This window comes from Carex rostrata, chromosome 18, assembly GCF_964058835.1.
Source record: "Carex rostrata chromosome 18, lpCarRost1.2, whole genome shotgun sequence".
Classification (NCBI taxonomy): Eukaryota; Viridiplantae; Streptophyta; class Magnoliopsida; order Poales; family Cyperaceae; genus Carex; species Carex rostrata.
The window spans coordinates 4,348,320-4,369,443 of NC_135935.1; the positions used below are offsets into that span (position 1 = coordinate 4,348,320).

The 21,124-nt window shown below is 34.8% G+C and overlaps 3 protein-coding genes across 5 annotated transcripts; 2 read left to right on the plus strand and 1 right to left on the minus strand.

Annotated features, from left to right (window-relative positions):
* Positions 1-6,416: 6,416 nt before the first annotated feature.
* On the plus strand, positions 6,417-11,239 carry LOC144569612 (ARM-repeat/Tetratricopeptide repeat (TPR)-like protein). 2 transcript variants are annotated; one of them, XM_078320059.1, is made up of 4 exons: positions 6,417-6,818; positions 7,930-8,969; positions 9,333-10,149; positions 10,954-11,239. In XM_078320059.1, the coding sequence occupies exons 2-4, from the start codon at positions 8,001-8,003 to the stop codon at positions 10,980-10,982; spliced, it is 1,815 nt and encodes a 604-aa protein (XP_078176185.1). In that variant the 5' UTR covers positions 6,417-6,818; positions 7,930-8,000; the 3' UTR covers positions 10,983-11,239. The 2 variants fall into 2 exon arrangements, with proteins under 2 accessions (XP_078176185.1, XP_078176187.1); XM_078320061.1 differs by having other exon boundaries at positions 6,418-6,582.
* Positions 11,240-13,240: 2,001 nt separating this feature from the next.
* Positions 13,241-16,663, plus strand: EMB1417 (Pentatricopeptide repeat (PPR) superfamily protein). 2 transcript variants are annotated; one of them, XM_078320014.1, is made up of 6 exons: positions 13,241-13,380; positions 13,653-13,746; positions 14,366-14,464; positions 14,660-14,803; positions 15,231-15,443; positions 16,318-16,663. In XM_078320014.1, the coding sequence occupies exons 2-6, from the start codon at positions 13,654-13,656 to the stop codon at positions 16,567-16,569; spliced, it is 801 nt and encodes a 266-aa protein (XP_078176140.1). In that variant the 5' UTR covers positions 13,241-13,380; position 13,653; the 3' UTR covers positions 16,570-16,663. The 2 variants fall into 2 exon arrangements, with proteins under 2 accessions (XP_078176140.1, XP_078176141.1); XM_078320015.1 differs by lacking the exons at positions 13,241-13,380; positions 13,653-13,746 and having other exon boundaries at positions 14,366-14,469.
* A 2,428-nt stretch (positions 16,664-19,091) lies between these two features.
* LOC144569674 (small polypeptide DEVIL 22-like) lies at positions 19,092-19,899 on the minus strand. The gene has a single exon (XM_078320128.1). The coding sequence runs from the start codon at positions 19,733-19,735 to the stop codon at positions 19,586-19,588; it is 150 nt and encodes a 49-aa protein (XP_078176254.1). The 5' UTR covers positions 19,736-19,899; the 3' UTR covers positions 19,092-19,585.
* Positions 19,900-21,124: the final 1,225 nt, after the last annotated feature.

Below are 21,124 nucleotides of genomic sequence, written 5' to 3' on the forward strand. Positions count from 1 at the left end.
GAATGCATTAAAATTAATTTATTAACCTTCGAATTTTGACCGCTTGACTTTAAACTAAATTAATTCAAATATTTAAAATTTTCACATGTAGACGCATCACTCGTAAGGTAGGCGGATTTTAACATTTCAGATTGGTCATCTGAAGCCGATTTGACGGATTTTAGACTTGAGTCCACCAAATCCCAACACCTAATTTTACTCATATAAATGCATAGTATTGGTCCGACTAAACTATCTAAATTCGGCATCACAACTTGTAAAAATGTAGTTTCCATACGTTACTACGGCATTGATCATATAATTAGGAGAAGAACTATTTGACAAATTGAGAGGCATTACAAGCTCAAAATTATTTATTAAATTAAGTGACGCAAACTTGTTCCGAACTCTACTCCACGCGTATAGGATTTGTTTAGTTTAGTGAGATATTGGACAATAAAAGGATAATTTGTTCTGATACCACTTGATGCAATTTTGGTTCCAACTCTCAACTCCGCTAGTGATAGGTTTTAAAAGATTTAGTGGAATTACAAATAATTACTATGCTAAGTAGCAAAATAGAAAAGAAGAAAGGAAACAAAAAACATTTCATACAATATCAAGGTCTAAAGAAAAATATGATATGTCAATATGTCATATTTTCTTATAATATATCCATCACATAATGAATTGGTATTACAATTAATTATTATAGAAAATAATAAATCAATGGGATCCGCGGAATTCTTTCTTGAGACTTGTGCCTAGCCATTCAAAAAGATCGAAGAACAATTAATCCATACCGAATCCAAGTCTTGATCTGAGTCTAAATTGTTATTTTAGTTTTCGTCATTAAGTCAGAGATATTTAAAACAAAACCAAATAGGTACATTATTATTCTTTATAAACTGGTTGCACGTCAAACTTCAAACAGTTCAAATGTCACGTAATAATTTTAAAATATTGAATATTAAATCTAAGAATAATTATATGAAACCCCCCACTCCCATCCCCCCATTTTTCCCGCACTCTCTCTCTTCCTTAACTGCCATATATCCCCCTCACTAATTTCGTTAAAAGTTTCCTTTTATCCCCGCATTAAATTAGACTGTCATTTAATACCAATCCCCACATTAATTATGCCTTCCTCTAATAACAATTCCCGCATTAATTATTCCTTTAAAAAAATATCCGCATTAATTATACTGTTATCTAATAACAATCCCCGTTAATAAATGTTTATCTGTTAATTGATGTTCAAAAAAATATTTATCATTATTTATGAGAAGTATTTACCCTTGTAACATAGAGTATTTATCCATGTAACATAGAGTATTTATCATTATGTCTGAGAGTATTTATTATTGATGCTTACTAAAAGTTGCAAGTATGCATGAGAAGTATTTATCCATGTAACATAAAGTATTTATCCATATAATGTAAAGTATTTACTTATGTAACATAAAGTATTTATCATTATGTCTCAGAGTATTTACCATTGGGTGAGGGGATTGTTTATTTAATGGTCTCCAGTTGTGCGGGGACGATTAAAAAAAAAGGAAATTTTGTGTGGGGATAATTAATGGATTGATTTATTCTTTCATAAATAGAGATCATTGCATAGGGTTTAATACCTGACAAATTCAAGTTAAATACTTTGATGCTTCAAGTTAAATACCCGCAGTTTTTTAAACTCTCATTAATGATTGAGCGGTCCTCCCATGTTTAATGGTCCTCAGTTGTGCGGGGACGATTCAAAAAAAAAGAAAATTTTGTGCGGGGACAATTAATGGATTGATTTATTCTTTCATAAATAGAGATTATTGTAGAGGGTTTAATACCTGACAAATTCAAGGTAAATACTTTGATGCTTCAAGTTAAATACCCGCAGTTTTTTAAACACTCATTAATGATTGAGCGGTCCCCCCATGTTTTTTTTGACAGTATCTGTGGGAATAAATGCGGGATGGAGACTGCAGAGATTGTTATCAGCATCCTAAATCTAAAACTATATACAGCAGCTCCTCAACCTCAATGTCATTGTTAGCAAGTTCAATTTACTATCAATGCGTTTTACTTTAACCATAGAAATTTTGTCTTGTGTGAGCAATGTACTGAGCATTAAATGGTATACCCGGTCAAAAGTAGCATTTGGTGGGGATTCAAAAAAATATTATCTTCTGTTTTTCTCTAAAAAGAAAAAACAAAACAAAATTGAGGAATCAGAGAATAAGCGTGACGGGGTTTGAATTCCCATCGAGTGCAATACCTGAGGTGCAATGACTAGATTCGGACCGTTCATTTAACTTGGCACGAATCTTAAAATGAACCCCCAATTTATTCCATGCGCTAGATAAGATTGAGTTTGGTCAATTTGAAATGAATCTATGCCGTCCTTTTTTTTATTGCCCCCCGACCCCCAATACTTGGAATTCGCATCCTCTGAGATATCTCATATTTTGCGTGACTTTTTGGAAAATCTCAACCGTTCAAAGATGTTCTGCACGAATCTCAAAGCCCAAAACAATACTGGCCCCTGCGCTATCCCCGAATAGCACTGGACACGTAGGTCACGCAAAATATGAGATATCTTAGGGGATGCGCACTCCAATACTTGAGGGGATACGCACTTTCAGGACTTCCGGTACACTTACTTCCCAGTGACCGCACTTCACTGGCTGCTGCACGGACACACATTTTTTTTTTGGATAAAACGGAGTAACAGACACAAACAAAATTACTGGAATTCGAATAGACGGCTAGGAAATTACAAATTTACCCACGGAGGATACACCAGCCTCCAGTCTCCACTGTGTTGGGTCCGCTCCGGTGTGATATCTCGGTCTCGTTTACTCGAGCTGTTTTTATGTGCTTGTGCCAGTAATTAGCAGTTTGCCACGTGGGACACCAGATAAAACTTCATGATTGTTGTGGAGGTCACACGTGCTTTGTGCAACTCGTGCTGGAGATAATCAAACAAATATTCAAGGGTATCGTTTTCCTCAAAAAAAAATGGCAGACAGATCGATATGACGGTTCAGGCAGGCACCTGCAGCGGCTCCTGATGCTCGCCTTGTCCGTCTAAGCGTATAGAATTAGGAGCATAAGGGTGTTCATGAAATTTACTTTAAAAGACGAATTTTTAATCTTTTGAAATTCATTATTTTACTAGTAATGTGTCTGTTGGATTTTATCATGATCTAGTTTGACTATATTTATAAAATATATATTTGTTGAATTTTACAGCTTTTTATCTTGAGATATTGTACAGGTTCAAGACAATATAAATTGCAAAATATACATCAATGATGGATGATCAATTGTTGTACATATTAAGGATGAGTAATGAAGAACCCAACAAAGGACATAAAAGCATCATCTCAAGATTAAATTTGAATATCTGTAAAATTGATTAAATATGCTTGAAAAATTGCTAATTTAGGGCTAACCGTTGCAACGGTTTATCATGAGTTTATCATGGGGATATTCTTCTGCAAAACTGGAACCCCATTGTTGATGGTCAGATGAATGCTTCCGACAACGATATCTCTACTGATCCTAAAATGTGTATCCTCTGCATTAACTCAAAAGGGAATCTTTTAAGTTTATGAATCTCAACCGTTTGATTTTAAACGGAGTCCGGCTCCTATTTATAATATAGGAGGTCCTTTAATATCAGCGCGGATCTAGTCTGCACGAATTTCAAAACAAATCAGATGATCAAGATACATTAAGTCAAGAGATTATTTTGAATTCTTGATCCTACTAAGATTTTAGTCTTTTATGATGTTTTGTCCAATAACTTATACGGATGCTGTCGTTGCCTTAAAACTTTCCTATTTTGTGTTTTACTTTCCTACTATGATTTGCATAACCTTTGTTGGGTTGATGCTTTTATCTTTTGTTTTCTCAATGTTCCTTCTTAGCTACGTGGTTGAGCTGAGAAGAAATGTTCCTTTTGTAATTTACAAATAGTTCAATATGAAACGGGTCTTGTAGTCTTATATGTTATATCCAATAAAAAAAAAATTGTATAGGCGACAGAATATAGTGGAGCTAATATGGACTCGATAATTTCTATTAATAATTGAGAAGAACATCGCTACACACCTTGTTAATGTTACAAATTTGTTTTAATATTAACGTCTTTTAATTTTATGAATTATAGAGCTATTTGTGAATTCATTTACTCTACATAAAAGTTCATTGTTTGTTTCCACAGAAGATCAAATTAATAATATGTTAGAAATGAGCTGGTAATCACTCAATGATACATTCATAGACAAATTAAAATGATAAATTCTCCAGCTTCAAAAACGTTCAAATGAATTGGTCCGTTTGAGCCGGTGTTTTAAAATGCGGTTTTGTTAATGCATGCGGAAGGCCACTGCATACTGCATATGTAGTATGCGGACGCATATGCAGATTTTCATGCGGATTTTAAAATAAAAATTCATGTATATATATATATATATATATATATATATTCATATTCATATATTTGAATTTATTTCCACATAATGACATAACCAACGATAGTTTTTTGACATAAATTTTAATTAAAATACAATCATATTATCAAAACCGCATGGGAGAACTGCATGACCACATATTTCAGTCCGCATATTCGGACCGCATGGCCGCATTTTTAATCCGCATATGCACTTTTTTATTCTGCATGACCGCATATGCGGCCGCATGGTTAAAACCGCATGGGAGGATCGCATGGGCATTCTGAACACAGCTGCCGACCGCATACACATATGCGGCCCATGCGGCCGCATTTTAAAACACTGGTTTGAGCTGATATATATCCATTAATATTCATTAATATAAAAACAGTAATATAATAAATATCATTTTAATTGTTATGAATGTACAAATTTATTGGTTTTATGTCATTTGTCTATAAATAACACGTGCTACTTCAAGAAATGATCATCCAATAATCGATCTAATATTTCATATTCTTTAGCTCTATAATTCATAAAATTCAATTTATTCTCCCACAAACAAATATTTTTATATAGAAAACATATTATTCTGCTATCATTGTTGAAAGAAGCTACATTAACCTCTACCACGGTTGCGCCTGCAGGTAGAGGAATACTGGCGTAACTTGGGGCAAGCTTAACCGATTATTCCCGCGCTTAGGACGAGAAGTTGTCTTAGATTCGCATTTTGCAACTCCGAGTAATAAAGTTTTAATTACATTGTTGATTATATTTTTTAATATAATTGTTATTATTTTAGTGATCAAAATTCAGATTTAAAAACTAGTTAGTTAGTCAATATTTTTCCAACAGTTAATTGGGGTCAGGTAATCAATTATGGACAGAGTCGCTGTAGTATGTGGTTTATTTGTGCCATTATAGGTGCATTTGAATAAAAGTTTGAATTAGTTTGGATAAGTGAGGGCATTATAGAGGCGTACGTATACTGTAAAATTAATTCTTATTTGTGACATAAATATTTTATATAATTAATCATATTCATATTTGATCTCATAACTTGAAAGTCTGATTTCGCTTCCAAAAATTAATTCTTATATGTGACATAGCTGCTAATTCCAAAAATAATACAGAAAGTTGTGTTTAAATATGAAATAGGGTTTGAAATTAGTGCTATTTTTCAATTAAAACCATTCATTGCCTCCATCCAAATGCGACCGTAAAATATTTTTCGTAAATATGAAGATTTTGATGATACGAGTTTAATTACAACCAGCGCATGCTACCTTGAGAATTGAAAATTTCCAAAATTCCAATTTCCGCCCCACCGTTTCAACTTTCCAGACTCAAGGAGGATTTACCTATTCAGCTAACAAGCACTCCATCGGTAATATACTGGAGACTACAGTTTTTTTCAAATTATCAACCAAGAAGTAAGTTTTTCGACATGGATTCTCTCCTTCCTTTCTGCAATGGAGAGTTGGAGACACAACACTCCAACAGCTTTCTCTCACTCAGAGGCTCAAACCCCAATTTCAAATTCCCCTAAAATTGTAATACGTATCTCTCTGTACAATAATACAGCGGGCAATAAATTTTCAGTGGGGCCAACAACCACTAAAATTCAATTTACCCAGCTCGGCTCTAGTGCTTGGGACCCACACTCCACTGAATAATTGCACGGGTCGCTTCACATCTAGTGCAACACGAAATTTGTTTCCGAAAAATCGTGCACACTCACAGCTGCAGCTGCAGTCTGCAGAGCTGCTACTGCTACACGACTGCGTACCCTCTGAGTTATCTCATATTTTGAGTGACCGACGTGTCCGATTCCCATTCGGGAAGAGCGCAGGGGCAATATTTTTTGAGCTTTGAGATTCGTGCATAGCGTATTTAAACAGTTGAAGTTTTTTGAAAATTCACGCAAAATATGAGGTATCTCAGAGGATGCGAATTCCTGATACACCCGGGTTTACATAGTTTTAGTCTTTTAGAGCCGCGAGAGAGAGAGAGAGAGAGAGAGAGAGAGAGAAGAGAGAAACTTTCTCTTTGTCTGTTTAGCGAACAATCTCAGTTTAATCACGCATTTAGGTCCAGATAAACGCCGAGGCTTGGTAGATCGTTGTCGAAAATCTGCTGACTGCTGGTGAAGGTAAACTCTCAATTTCCTGTGATTAAATAGTAAGGTCCCCTTTAAACAAAGAACTCTTGGTGAAGCCTGTTCATCTCCAGTCTCTTTTCCTCTCCAAACTACGCCAGCGCCATTGTCCATCGGTCCTTCCTCTTCGCTCTTCCTCCTTTCGAGTCTTCCTCCTGTACGCGAGCGCCACTACCTATCTTGCCTTCGTCTCTCTCCATTATCCAAGGAAATGTGATTTAGGATCTTAGGTGAGCCTTCTATTATGATCTTACTCCTCTTCTTGTTATTTTATAATTTGAGGAAGGTTTTGTACTTCTGTTTACTCTCCTTTGATTCATTTTGAAATCTCTGATTGGTGCCCGATTTTGTAGAGTTCGTATGCGTTTCGGTTTGCTTATTCGATTTCCTTTCACTTTGTTAATTGGGTGTCGTTACAAATATGATGAAGAGTTTGTAAGTGAGGTGTTTAATTATATTTCTAAGCGCAAATAAATTAATTCAGGAACTTAAATGTTGGTGATTATTCGGACCAAGTAAATTAATTTCTCTATTTCTTTCATTGTAGTTTTGAATCTAGCTCCAATGTGTGTGTTTCTGTCAAGTTGCCAAATTGAAAATTTGTCCATTTCTTAATCGGTAATTAGCGAGCTTTCTTCTATTAACTGCCTTTTCACAATTTCTCTTCCAAAAGCGAATAATTTTATCAACTATTTTTGCTTCGTCCGATTTGCCTTTATTAAAATTATTCAAAATAAGAATGTATTTTCTTTACCCAATATTTTTTTTTCCCATTTAAACCAATGATTTCTGCTATAAAGACCTAAGAGACTGAACAGTTGACTTGGACCAAAATAGGCATTTCCTTAACCGTCCCTTGAGGGTTTTTTAGGCTTATCTCACATGTTCTCCCTTGCAACAACTAACTACAAGATTTTATAATCTGATAGACTAAACCTATCTTTTTTTAGTTCTACCTAATTTTTTTTAAGTAGCGATCTTGTATGTTTGTTTGACCATGCTTAGATTATTTGCTCAGTCAAGCCTCTTGCACTATACTTTAATGTTTAATTATCATTCTTTCATCATTTCTAGTTATACTTCTTACCCATTTTGTGGATAAGTATTTGAATTACCACTGTACCTATCAATTTGTGCTGGCGCAAAATGTTCTCCAAAAGATAATACAACCAACATCCAACTTTACTTCCATTGTTATTTTAATAGTATGATCGCTCATGATGAATAGCCTATGGGCAGCACTCAATAGTTTTATAACAATTTCTGCAGCTTCATTTACATGGTTTCTTCCACTCGAGTATCAATGTGCTAACTGCTTCGGCAATACTTTGTGCAATCTAGGTCTCTCTGAAGCCCACAATACCCAAAACTCACATAAAAGAAGAGGTGGAAACCATCAATAAGAAGCTGTTATGGAGAAAATGCAATCTGACTGCCCTTGCCGGGAGTGTTTCTTCTGCGTAATGAAAGAAACCAACCCGGCCAAAAGAAGATCGAACATTCGGAAATTCTTTCGTGAGCTCCCGAACCAAGATGGTGATGGACAAGTGTTGCCAGTTAGCGGAATATGGAACACGGCCATGTCAAACCCTAACGACCCTGAATTCATTGATCTCGGTATTTTTGAGTGCATGGCCTCTCTCATCTGGAAGGGCCTAAAAAACCGGCGCTGGCTCTCTCAAGATCAAAATGTGTACATCCCCTACTATGCGGCACATATTATTGGCTCGTATACTATGAATCTAGAGGAGTTTGCACAGAGTGCTGTTCAAGCTGGGGTCATACCGCCTTTAGTTGAGCTTTTGAGGGGGAGATTGACTTGGGTCGAACAAAGAGTGGCGGTACGGGCACTGGGACATCTGGCGACTTATCCAAGCACTTTTCCAGCTGTTGCTGAGCAGGGGGAGGTTCTTGATCTGGCTATGCAGCTGGCATCAAGCTCTCTGGAGATTGTTTATTCACACTTCTATCGATCGATTGATAGGCGGCCGGGGTACCACTGTGATTTATTGACACGCGGCATGGGTGGGCCCGAGATGGAGTCGAGGAAGGCTGAGGAGTGGGCCAGCCAGCTGCAGTGTTGGTCACTTCAGCTGATAAACTGCTTTGCTTTTAAGTCAGAGTTTGTTTCTGATATCTGTAACCCTAATTTTTTGATGGAGTTGCCTGGGATGTGGGGAGGCTTGGTCAATGAGAGCTCGCCAGCTGGGGTTGGATTGTTGCGCACGATATGCCAGCATAGGCTAGGGCGGGGCCCGGTGGCAGACTGCGCTGGTGTTATTGAGGCTTTATGTAATATTGCACGTTCGTCAGATGATTGGCAATATATGGCTATAGATTGCCTAATTTGGTTGGTTCGAGATTCAAATACTTGCCGTAAGGTAAGATCTGTTATTGTTATGCATGCATAATGATTTGATCAATATATATGATTACATTCTATTGGTTAAGTAGTAATCTTATGCAGAAAGGAATAGAAGTTTCAGATCAGTATTATGAGTTTTGCCTCTTAACTGATACTTTGCTTTTCTATAATTTTCTGAAATTTTTATTAGTCTGGCTTGGGATAATTCAGTTGCAACATCTGCTGCCTTTACTGCCTGTTTATTTACTATTATATGATACCTTACTAAGGATTCACTTGCATCATACAACTGCACAAACAAATCGAGATCACTTTGTTATTCTCCATTAGATTTCATGCAATGATTGCAAGATCATTCACCATTCCTCTTAATTGTCAGGTGATTGATAAAGCAGCTCCACCACTAATTGACTTGTCAGATCTATCCTCTCTTGGAGACCACAAGCGACTTGGTGACACAATTTTCAGCACCCTTAAATCCATAGATCCATCAATCACCCTCACCGATCATACGCAAGAACTCCTTGATGAGCTGGTGCAGTTCCGTCAGAAAGCTAAACTTGAAAAAACCATGCCAAAGGAGGATCTTCGCATCAAACAAGCTGCAGCCTTAGTGGTAAAACTTGAAGGAAACTCTCTGTTCTCATCTGGTAACATAACAGGTGCCGCAAAGAAATACTCTGAAGCACTGGAGATCTGTCCTTTAAAATCTAAAAGAGAGAGAGTTGTGCTTTTTAGTAATCGAGCGCAGTGTTATTTGCTATTGCAACAACCCTGGCTTGCTATTAGTGATGCCACACGTGCACTTTCCATGCATAACCCAGTAAACCGGCACGCGAAGAGTCTCTGGCGGAGGGCCCAGGCATATGATATGATCGGGTTGGCTAAGGAAAGCTTATTGGATGCTATTTTATTCATCAATGAGTGTACTGGGTCTACTGACCCAGAATTATCAGTGAAAAATACCGGGAGTAAAGTGCCTGATTATGCTGAGAGGCTTGTGAAGAAGCAAATGAGGAAGGCATGGCTTTTTAGAGAGGCGGCAGTGAAACATGGAGGTGTGAGTGAGGATGTGATTTTAGGGTTGGGGTTAGGGTTTGGCCAGGAGGGAGATGATTCTGAGTGGGAGACAGCTAGTGAAAGTGACAACGAGAATGATGATAATAACAGAGAGGAAGATATGTATACGCGGAAAGGTACCATTATTCTTTTCCTTCTTTTTAATTTTGTTAAGTGGCTGGCACTCGCTAGATTTTATAATGGCTTACATATTCTCAGGTTCAGAAACTCTGATGGTTCTGGTACTGGTATTGACCTATCCGTTTTGTTGTATGACTTTCTGTTTTCCTGAGTTTAATTACTTGGAAGCTTAGTGTAACATTAAATTTTATAGAGGCATACTAAAGGTTATCTGGTAACAAATTTTTATTTTAATCTATATGTAACATTTCAGGGGTTCACCAGTAGTGTTTTAATGGTCTGAGAATATACGAGGTCAGCTCGCAATTCTTGTATTGTAGCTCTATGGCTATGAGCCTATGCTGCACCTATATTTGATATGTCAGTATAAGTTTGACCAAAGGGAAAATATGGAATGATGCTATAATTGTTTGTTTGCCCATTGATCTTGTTCTATGTCAAATGGAGCACATGTATATGAAACTACAATAGGATTTTGGAGTTATTTTTATGCAAGGTCAAGGGATTAAAATATCAATCTACAGAATTAAATGGAGCTGGCTGTTGATTTTTTGACATTTAACCCGTACTAAATGAACACCACTGTAATTATTATTTTTACTTGTATGCATTGCTTGTGAATACAAAATTAACGGTTCACTTTTTTATTTGGACTTGTAAGATTAAATTATGAACTTAACAAATAATGAGTTGATAGTGGATCCTTTGCATATATTTTCTGTATTTTACTGTATTCATCTTATCATTTTTTTTTCAAAAAAAAGATGCTTTTCTTATTTTTGCCTTAACTTGATGCACAGGTGGCTTCAACTCAATGATTGAAGAATAAAGGAGCCTTAATTTCATTCCATACTGCATTAGATGAGGCAGCTGTCCATAAATTGATGTCCCAAAAGAAAGAAAATATTTATTTTTAATTTTTAATTTTTCGAGTTCGGAACAAAATGTTTAGGGTGTGGTTTGTTTTCTATTGGTTGGTTAGTTTTTTTGTTGCTTTAGACATGCTCATTGAATTGCTATATGCATTATTTGCGATGTGGAAAGGACGGACCACAAGACAAAAACTGATCCATCTTCTTGTTTTAAGTTGTATGTGAAAATATTTTTTCGTTTCTGATGCTTTGTTTTTCTTATGTTATCTTCCAAGATTGACGCAGCATTATATCTTGGGTTTGGCAAAGAATCTCAGCAGTAGCATGAACTTCCATAAACTCTGCATCAGGGGTCTTGTCGAACGTGGGTTTTTCTATAAAATTATCAATGAGGAATCAGTTACTGGCATGGTTTCAAATGACTGAAACTATGTTGCTCGAAAATTTTGTTTGAATTGAAACATTATTCGCAGAAATGTAGCAGTTTTATATTACAAGGTTTAAGATGTAGAAATCAAATAATTTTAATTTCTCCTCCCTGGCATCTTCCCTTTTTATTAAAATTATGCAGTATGTTTCTTGTGCTTGAGTGGGTCCCACTGAAGCTGTAGCACATGGCACATTTAGATTTGCATTTAAAAGCGAAGCAGAAAAAAATTGACCAAGCTATCGGCCTATCAGCTTAATAATGAGTTTGACTAGTATAATATCACTGTTATTTTTACCTATATAACACCAACTCTAAAATTCATCAAATTGACTTCAAACGGTAAATTCAAACTATTCAAACCGATCTACTTCATTAGTTGTGCATTTACATGCAAAATTTATAACCTTTTGAATTTATTTAGTACTAAGTCAAGCGGTCAAATGTGTGAGTTTTTAAGTTAATTTTAATACATTATTTTTTCAATACTTTTACCGCTTGATTTGATACTAAAATAATTCGAAAATATAAAAAAATTGTATATAAACACATCGCTCATAATGTAAATCGGTTTGAACGGTTTGAATTAGTCATTCAAAGTCGATTTGATAGGTTTTAGAATTAGTGTTATATAGGCGGAAATGACATTGATATTATACTAGCCAAACTACTTAATAATTGGAGGTATGCGCCTAGGATTCTTATAGAAAAAAAACATATTTATACTACATACAAAAATTTGGTTGGAAGTTGGAACTCAATTAGTTTTCTCAGGACTTCATAATTAATCTCTCTAGCAACAAGACCCGCACATTGCAAAGACACCTTTAATTAAAAAATATTAACAGTAGAAACTGTATAGGTCTTCGTCCTACAGACTAAATAAAGAAATAAATAATAAAAAAAAAGTTGTAGTATTATATTGTATTAAAAAATGTCACAATAAAATCAGAATATATATTCCTCCTATCCATACTATAAGAGCATTAACTCCTACCGTAATAAGAAAGTTTGGATTCTCTTGAATATTTCAATATTTGTCATACTTTTTTTAGTAATCAAATAATCAAAATCATCAATTCTCTGTAGAACGTGGAAACTATGCATGGGTACATTTTATGTCTTGTTCTCAAAAACTCAAAACATGTAATTATTTCTAACTAGATCTTTCATTTCATAAAAGATGAATTTATTTCTTCGGCCATGTTTGGTTGGAGTAGTGAGGAATGAGGATGAAGGTCTGTTGTTCTAAACTATGTCTATTTTGTCGATTTAAAAAATAACAACATAGGATTTTAATTTTTTTTCTTTCATATCAAGTTTATCGGATAATGTTGTGATTGCAAACAGGGTGGATATGGATCCGTATCCGAAAATTATACACGGATGTCCAATATTTAAATATTTATACGGATATAGATACGGATACGAATACGAATATGATTTTAAATTTTAATTATCTGTATCGGAATAGTAGTATACAATGAAAAATATGTTATTCACCGTTATTAAAAACAGATATTTGTATTATTTACATGTTTAATATCTGATACGTGTCCGTTTAATATGTTCGAAAAATATATGAAATCACCACTATCCGATCCGTATCCGTTTTCGATCCGTTTGCACTCCTAGTTGTGAAGCATGGATTTTTGGGGTACAAAGGAAACACGGCCCGGCCCAAAAGAGTTTTTTATTTTATTTTTTTAAAAGAAAAATTCTCAGAAAAAAATATCTCTAACCGTGTTACGACTCACAAACAAACTAGAAGTCTAGAAGCATAGATAGCCTACTTATTCACTATCGGTCTCTCCACCTTTGCGCCTGCCTTTAAAAATCGGTAAAAAGTTTAATCTAAAGAATCATCACTCCTCAGTCAGTCACATCTCACAAACAAACTAGAAGCAAGAATCGGCGTAACTCGGACGGTGAGTCTCTTCTCATTCAAGTGTTTTTTCTCCCAATTCGGTTTGAAAATCGCCCATTTAATTGATTGTGAGCTGGCGATAGATTTTCCATACCATAGTAGCAACAATGGACTATTGCTTGCTTTGGTATGAAGTCTTAATTAAAACGATATAATGGGGTTTAGGGGATGGGGGCCGCCTGTCAACCCCTCGCTCCGTCTCTGATTATGCCAATTGCAAAAGGATGTTCTGATTTCCTAACTCATACTTAGAGAGTTATCTCGCATTTTCAGGATGCTTATGTCAAGATTTGCCTCGTTCTCACCTACAATTAGTGGGAGATCTCAGCTGACTATTGTTCCTTCTAAAAGGATAAATTTAGTTGTGGTGAGCTTTCTGAATTTTTTATCATATTGTGGGTGACAATTTTGTTGAGACAATAATTATAGCCCAATTTTTTTTTGGTATTAAAAACATCCTTTGCATTTTCTTCCCTTTCAATATTTTGTTGTATTAATTGGACTAGTTCGGTACAGACATTAGATTCTGGTCAAAAGCAAAAATGAAAAGAAGAAATGTATATATCTTCTTTGTATCAGTTATTGAACTACTGGTAGTACTGACTTGGCACTGTGAGATCTGTCCATTCAGTCCTCGCTTGGCACTGGGAGGTGGGGCTCGAGAGTGTGTAAATAAATAGATTCACATCTGCTGCCATAGTTGCAATCCTGCCATACTATGGCACACAATCTTAGCCATCCATTTCAAAAGCTACATCACATCGCGCACGTTCGATTTGAAAAAGACAGATTGGATTGCTTGTCAGTGTTGTGTGCCAGCATAACTATTACGTACAACAGATATAGACCGTAACTCTACAACTCTACAATAAATTTAATTAATTGAAATCCATAGAAGTCTAAAATAAGGAAGGAATACCTATTTGATTATCAACCTTCTTTTTAGTATTTACTGTTTCCGATATTAATGTATTAGTATGCTATAGGTATGTGCTCAAAGAGGTCCAAGACCTAAATATCCACGAGTATGGAAATCACGAAGCAGAATTGGTACAATTTCGAAGTCAAACAAGCTTGTTGAATGTGTGAGGTTCTCTTTTTGCTTATTACATTATCATCTCTCTTGTTAGTGTATTCTTATTGGTACAAGTGAGGATCTTTTATGTCAAAAGTACAAAAGCTTGTATTTGGTTAGTTATAGAAAACAAGCAAGGGATTCTTTTGTCTGTATTCAACATAGAAGGACTTTTGACATCTCATTTTTTTTTTAAATCTGACAGATAAAGGGACTATCCAATGTGAAGGAAGAAGTTTATGGAGCTCTTGATTCGTTTGTTGCATGGGAGTTAGAATTTCCTCTGATTGTAGTAAAGAAAGCTTTGAAGACCCTTGAAACAGAAAAGGAATGGAAAAGGATCATACAGGTAGCTTAATTTATGCATATGTAGTGTATGACAAATTTACTTCTTTAAAGTGTTGACATGCAGTTTAGCCACTGTTATTTCAGCCAAACTAATCATGCAAAAATGTTGTACGGGACTAATTTATGGAGCTGGTTCATTTATTTTAGGTGCTGACTTTGAAGAGAAAATTTTTTTTTTCTTTCAACAACCAGAGTAATCCATGGTTTTGCTTGATTCAATTAGTGAACCAATTGTATCAATTAATACCGACCTGTGTGACCTGTTCCATGTAAAAATAAAAACAAAAACAAAACATGTTTGTTGATAGTCAGGAAAAGATAAGAAAAATGTAGGAAGGAGCATGTAAGTTATCCCCTTTTGGTACTTTAGGATAAACAGCTCTTCAATGGAATTCTTTTATGAAACCATGGTTTTGACTTTATTTTAGGTTATCAAGTGGATGCTAAGTAAAGGGCAAGGAAAAACAATGGGGAGTTATCATACTTTGCTAACTGCAATGATAGAGGATGACCGGCTAGAAGAGGCTGAAGAGTTGTGGTCTCATTTATTTAAGAAGTACCTTGCAAGTTTGCCTCGTGTGTTTTACATTAAAATGATAACGTTATACTATGACAAGGGCATGCATGAGAAGATGTTTGAGGTAACGAACTACTGTTTTCCTTTTATGATTCTCTTTCTCAATCTTTGTACCTTAGTTATGGGCAGTTGTGCCAAGCATGACCATACTTTAGTTCCTATTGCCCCATAAAAAATGAGAGCACATTAGGAGAACTAAATTTGACAACTTTGACAACTGAATTAACTTTAGTGCTCAATCTTCAACAACTATGGCAACTGAAGTTGAAGTTTGTCGAAATTGTTGAAAACAAAACTTGTGGACGTGTTCTAAGTTTTGATAGGTCACATATCAATTTGGTGCATCTTGAGGATCATTTGGTCACCGATAGAGTACCTATAAAACCAAACTGTTAGTTTTCAAATTGCTTAATAGAAAATCAATAGATCGTCAAATAGTACATTTGTTGCACGGCCTATCTGTATAGACAAAAAAAAAAGAATAACAACAGTTTTAGTTTTTCGTAGATAAGCGTCTCCTCTGTTGTTAAGGTTGTCAAATATAACCTATTGCAAATATGAATATCCTATACCAGTATCTTATGTAATTGGTAAGGTAAATGTTACCGGTAATGTTCTGGTACCCAACATGGTCCTTCTGGTGCAAAAATTTAAAAACTAAAAGCCTGTGTTATCAAATGTCTAATTCTTTCTTTTGCCTCTATTTTTTTTTCTATTGTGACCAATAGTTTTAAGAGAATTAGGTTAGATCAATCTTCTTTTTTTTCTTCCGTTACATAGAAATTCATCTGTTTAACTTGTCTGGCAATTCTGTTGCACTCATACAAATTTGTTGGAAATCACAAAAATTTAAATTTTGCATTAGAAGATTTACTATCTAAATCTTGCATTAGGACATTGCATACACTCACTCTCTAATGTTTTGTTGAACTGTGCAGATATTTGCTGACATGGAAGAGCTTGGAATGAGGCCAGAAGGTTCAATCGTCAGAATGATGGGTGACGTGTTTCAGAAACTAAACATGTTAGATAAATATGAGAAATTAAAAAGCAAATACCCACCTCCTAAATGGGAATACCGTTATAAAAAAGGAATACGCTATAGGGTTAAGGTATTCAATACCGAAGATAAGTCACAAGAAGAAGATTCAGCTAAAGTTTGTGATGATGCACAAGAAGCTCCTGTATAAGCAAGAAAAGAGGAATAGTAAACTAGTACATTGTTTTTAGGATGTGGAACTATTTGACTTATCATTCAATGTCCTTTTCTATTCTTCACTTTTCCTTAATTAGTTCTCACTTTATTGGCGTTATTTCAATCTCCATCTTGCTTTTCGTATACTTTATATAGCTGTAAAAGTAAATGTCTGCTTCTTCAATTGATATTCTTGCAATTTATTACACTTTCTTCAATGTATTACTTTGTGCAAAAGGGTACGCATTTGTGCAAATACTGGGTGGGTTGAAATCTTATGTGAATTATATGTCCTGAAACAATCTGAATCTTTGTTTTGTTACTCGACATAAACGCACTGTTTCTTTGTTGCTAGCGTTTGTCTAGTGCAGATAACATTTTTATCCGACCTTAAAAAAAAAGAACCAGATAACATTTTTATTAATTTCCCTCAATTTCAAAATGTATACCTCTCATTCTTACAGCCGAAATTTTTAAATATACCATTTTCTCAAAAAAAAGAACCCCAAAACCCTATTTTCTAGAAAATTCCATTTCTACCATGGTCGCACTTAGGGAATGCGGCCCCATAAATGAGACCTCACCTAACGGATGGCCCTTTTTTTTTTCAAATGAGGTTTTTTATTTGTTTTGGATTTTTGTTATTTGTTATGTTTTAATTGTTTTGGTTTTTATTATGTTTCATTTGTTTTGATTTTTGAAAATAACAACAAAGTGTGCTTTATTTTTGTTTTAAATGTCGTTTTGTTGGAAAAAAAATGAAGAAGCCATAAATAAAACAATATCATACTGATGTTATCATGATTACAATAAAAGTACGTCTAACTAATATGAAATAAACAACATTCTTGAAAATACATCGTGAAAAAAATCCAATACAACTAAAAATGTAATTGGTTAAATACCTCGTTAAATAACAAAAAATCCAAACAAATAAAAAACTTCATATGAAAAAAAAAAAGTGGGACCGCATCCGCTAGGTGAGGTAAAGTGGGACCGCATCCACTAGGTGAGGTTCTCTTTCCGAGGCCGCATCCCCTAGGTGCGGCCATGGTAGAAATGGAATTTCCCATAAACAAAAAATTTTTGGCTTATTTTTTTTGAGGAAATGGTATATTTAAAAATTTCGGTTCTCACAGACTAACCAATTTAAATTTGTCAAGTCAAGACTCCTGTATGCTCACATCAGATGTTTACCAATTTAAATTTGTCAAGTCAAGACTCCTGTATGCTCACATCAAATAACATCATAGGCTTTGCCACAAAACTCACGAACAAAATAGAAATTCGGAATTCATTTATTCTTGAAAAATGTAAAAGAACAAAAATACTGTTGCAGAACGACAAAATTGACCTACCAAAGCTACCATATCTAAATTAATTTATGGCTGTCGTTAGATTACTCTGTGATATCTTGTTAATTACAATAACTGTCCTGGTCAGCTACATGTGCAGCTATATATTTGCTCACTTTAAGAGGAGGAATGAATGGTTTTCCAATTTTTACCAATAGATAAATGTTCTTTAATTGAATTATAACTATACATATTCAGATTCAAGCAATTCTGACAGAGCCAGATTAGCAAGACAATTATTTTTATTGTCCAAGCCAGCCGCCAGCCAGCAATTAACAGAGGAACAAGTGGATTAAATTATTATTTTTGACTGAAGCCGGGCCCACAAAACAATTCTGGACCATAAGATATGGGAAATAAATCTGCTGCGATCCGAAGTTCGGAAACAATAACACTGAAATTTCTGCCTTTATGAAGCAAAAAAAAAAAAAAAAGAAATTTCTGCCTTTTCAAATCCAGTTGTCCAACATTTTTTGTGCGTATCTTAAAATAACTGGTTTTTCTATGCACACATCTTGAAACAATTCAACAGCTGGATTTTGACAAACAGAGATTTCAACACACTGTTCACAGGTGAAGGATGTAGGGGTGCAAACGGATCGGATATTATCCGACCATATCCGTATCCGAAAATTAGATACAGATATCCGAATATCTGTGCGGATACGGATATGGTTTTGAATTTTAATTATCCGTATCCGAATAATAGATATATATCATATAGTTTATCATAAATTATAAAAATATTTATGTATATATTTACGGATATCCGATATCCGATCCGTATCTGTATGTATCTGTCTAATATTCGATTCTTATCTGTATCCGAAAATTAAAAGCGGATACGACCGATTCGTTTGCAGTTTGCATCCCTAGAAGGATGGCAGTAGATTCGGATCCTAAGATATGGTATTCGACTTATTATATATGGTAAAGGCATCTCTGAGCCATTAGTAACTATTTTGTTTAGTTAAACATAATACAGAGATCTAAATATGCAAATTGTGCAAAAAAAATTATTTGACGAGATCACCCGTTGTTGGAAGTTTTGGAGTTACAGAGCCAGAGCCTAAAAGGATAAAACAAATATAATAAGGAAATGCATGGGTCTCATGATTATGGATCCTGTTGAAATTAAACAAACAAAAAAAAAAAACTAAAACTGAGAAATTTATTGAAATATTAACTCCTACTTCACAGCTCACATCAAACTAAATCGATCTCGTCCTAAATTAACTGTCACTAATAATTTTCGATTAAATGCTACATCTCCATGTTAGCATTGCATGGCAGCATCTTATGACGCCCATGCTTAAATAAACACGGAAAATACAAAAAAATAAAAAATATAAGTACAAGATGGATATCTTCTTCAAAGGAAGAATTATTGGAATCATACAAAAGCAAGCAACAGCACAGCCATCTTCTCTACCCTGTCATTGGCACTCTTCTCTCGCCTCAAAACAAAACCCAATACATATCTGGGCAAAAAAAGTAGCGACGAAGAGAGACAAAAAAACGGGTCGGTTCGGATGGCCGATCGGACTTGACCTAGAAAATCCATACATAGAAACCAGCCGTGGTGAAGGCGGAAATAAAAGCTGTTACACATGGAATGGTCGAGGCAACGAACGAACGAAAGTACCAGTAACTTTGTTACTCGTCACCTTGAATGTACCAGCAGAGGAGCATGGTGGCACAGCGGCGAAGGATGTAGATCCTGGCTCGCTGTTCCTTGAGCATTGTCTCGCACCGCCTTGTGAAGCCCTTCTTTGTCTTAGAAACGGAGTATATTCTCTCAGCCATTTTATTTCGAATACTATTGAAGTTATCCTTCTCTTATTTATTGGATAGTAAAATGTTGGTGGTTTGCAAATGTAAGGGTGTTGAAAGCTAAGGGTTAGAAACCGATCGAAGTCGAAAAAACCCTATAAACGCCTTTGCTGGAGGCTGATGGCTTATATAGAGTTTGGAAAGAAGGGGGAAAATATTTTAAAAATGAGAGGTGTTGACTAATGATTTGTTGGAGAAAAAATAGGGGATTGGGGGGGATTCATGTAGCCAGTATGGAGTACTATGGACAAAAAAAAAAAAAAAATTTGTTTTGAATTTTTTTTATGAAATCGTGTACTTGAGCTCGAGAGCATCGAGTTCGCATTTCAATGGAGCTCGTGTCCAAAGGAGCAAGCAAGTACACAGAATTTGTGCATCGTATACGGATGTTGTTCTTTATTACAAGTGTCTAGTGGAGAAGCTAGCTGCTAGCGTCTTGGTGCAATGCATGGACGACGTTTAGTGAAATTGGTTATATATAGTAACTTCCTTTGTACAAATTAAGTTAAAAGGTTATAAACAGAAGTATTTGATAACCAGATCAATTAATATATGTATATTTTTATGTGTTACTGCTTGTACATATTTATATTTTATACAACTATAAATCAAGAAAAATAAGAAAACCTAAACAAATTATAATTTTACAAGCTATATATACTTCATAATTAAAGAGAATTAAGTTAATTTCTTTTTAAAATCAAACCATCAACACTCTTATATCTATCCGATTCTATTTTTTCTTCTTATTTATTATATATGATTGAAGGATGCATGATTCATATTTTCTCATGATATCTCTGCTCATTTAAGAAAAAGTATTTTTGTACCTCGATGTGATTTCCGTGAGGTTAATAATGTTTTTCTTTTCTTATTATATATATTGATTTTAGAGTTGAAAAAAATATTTATACATATGTATGAATTTCACTTGGCTGTAAAATTCTTTTATAGCAATTATTATTACAGCAGACTAATTTAGTTAATATTATTCATGACGAAGTTGATAAACAATTCCAATAGAAATAAAAAACAGTCGAGTCTTAATTTGTGGCATTGGCTGGCATATTAGCATGTACTGCCAAAAGGTTCAAAACTTCTCAAATTAAATAGTTGACAGGAATATGCATGCATCGGATCTTTTAGAAACAATGAAAAATAATAACAGAAAGGGTACCTTGAATGACTCTCGGTAGAGTGGTCAACACTCAACAATCTGTTCTGTTGAGTAACGAGACGATTATTTTCTAAAACCGATCAGAAAAACAAAATGACAATCTATTTATTATGTTAGTGTGTTCTTCATATTTTTTCATTGAAAATTGAGAACTGAAATTAAACCCATATCTTAGAGTATACAGC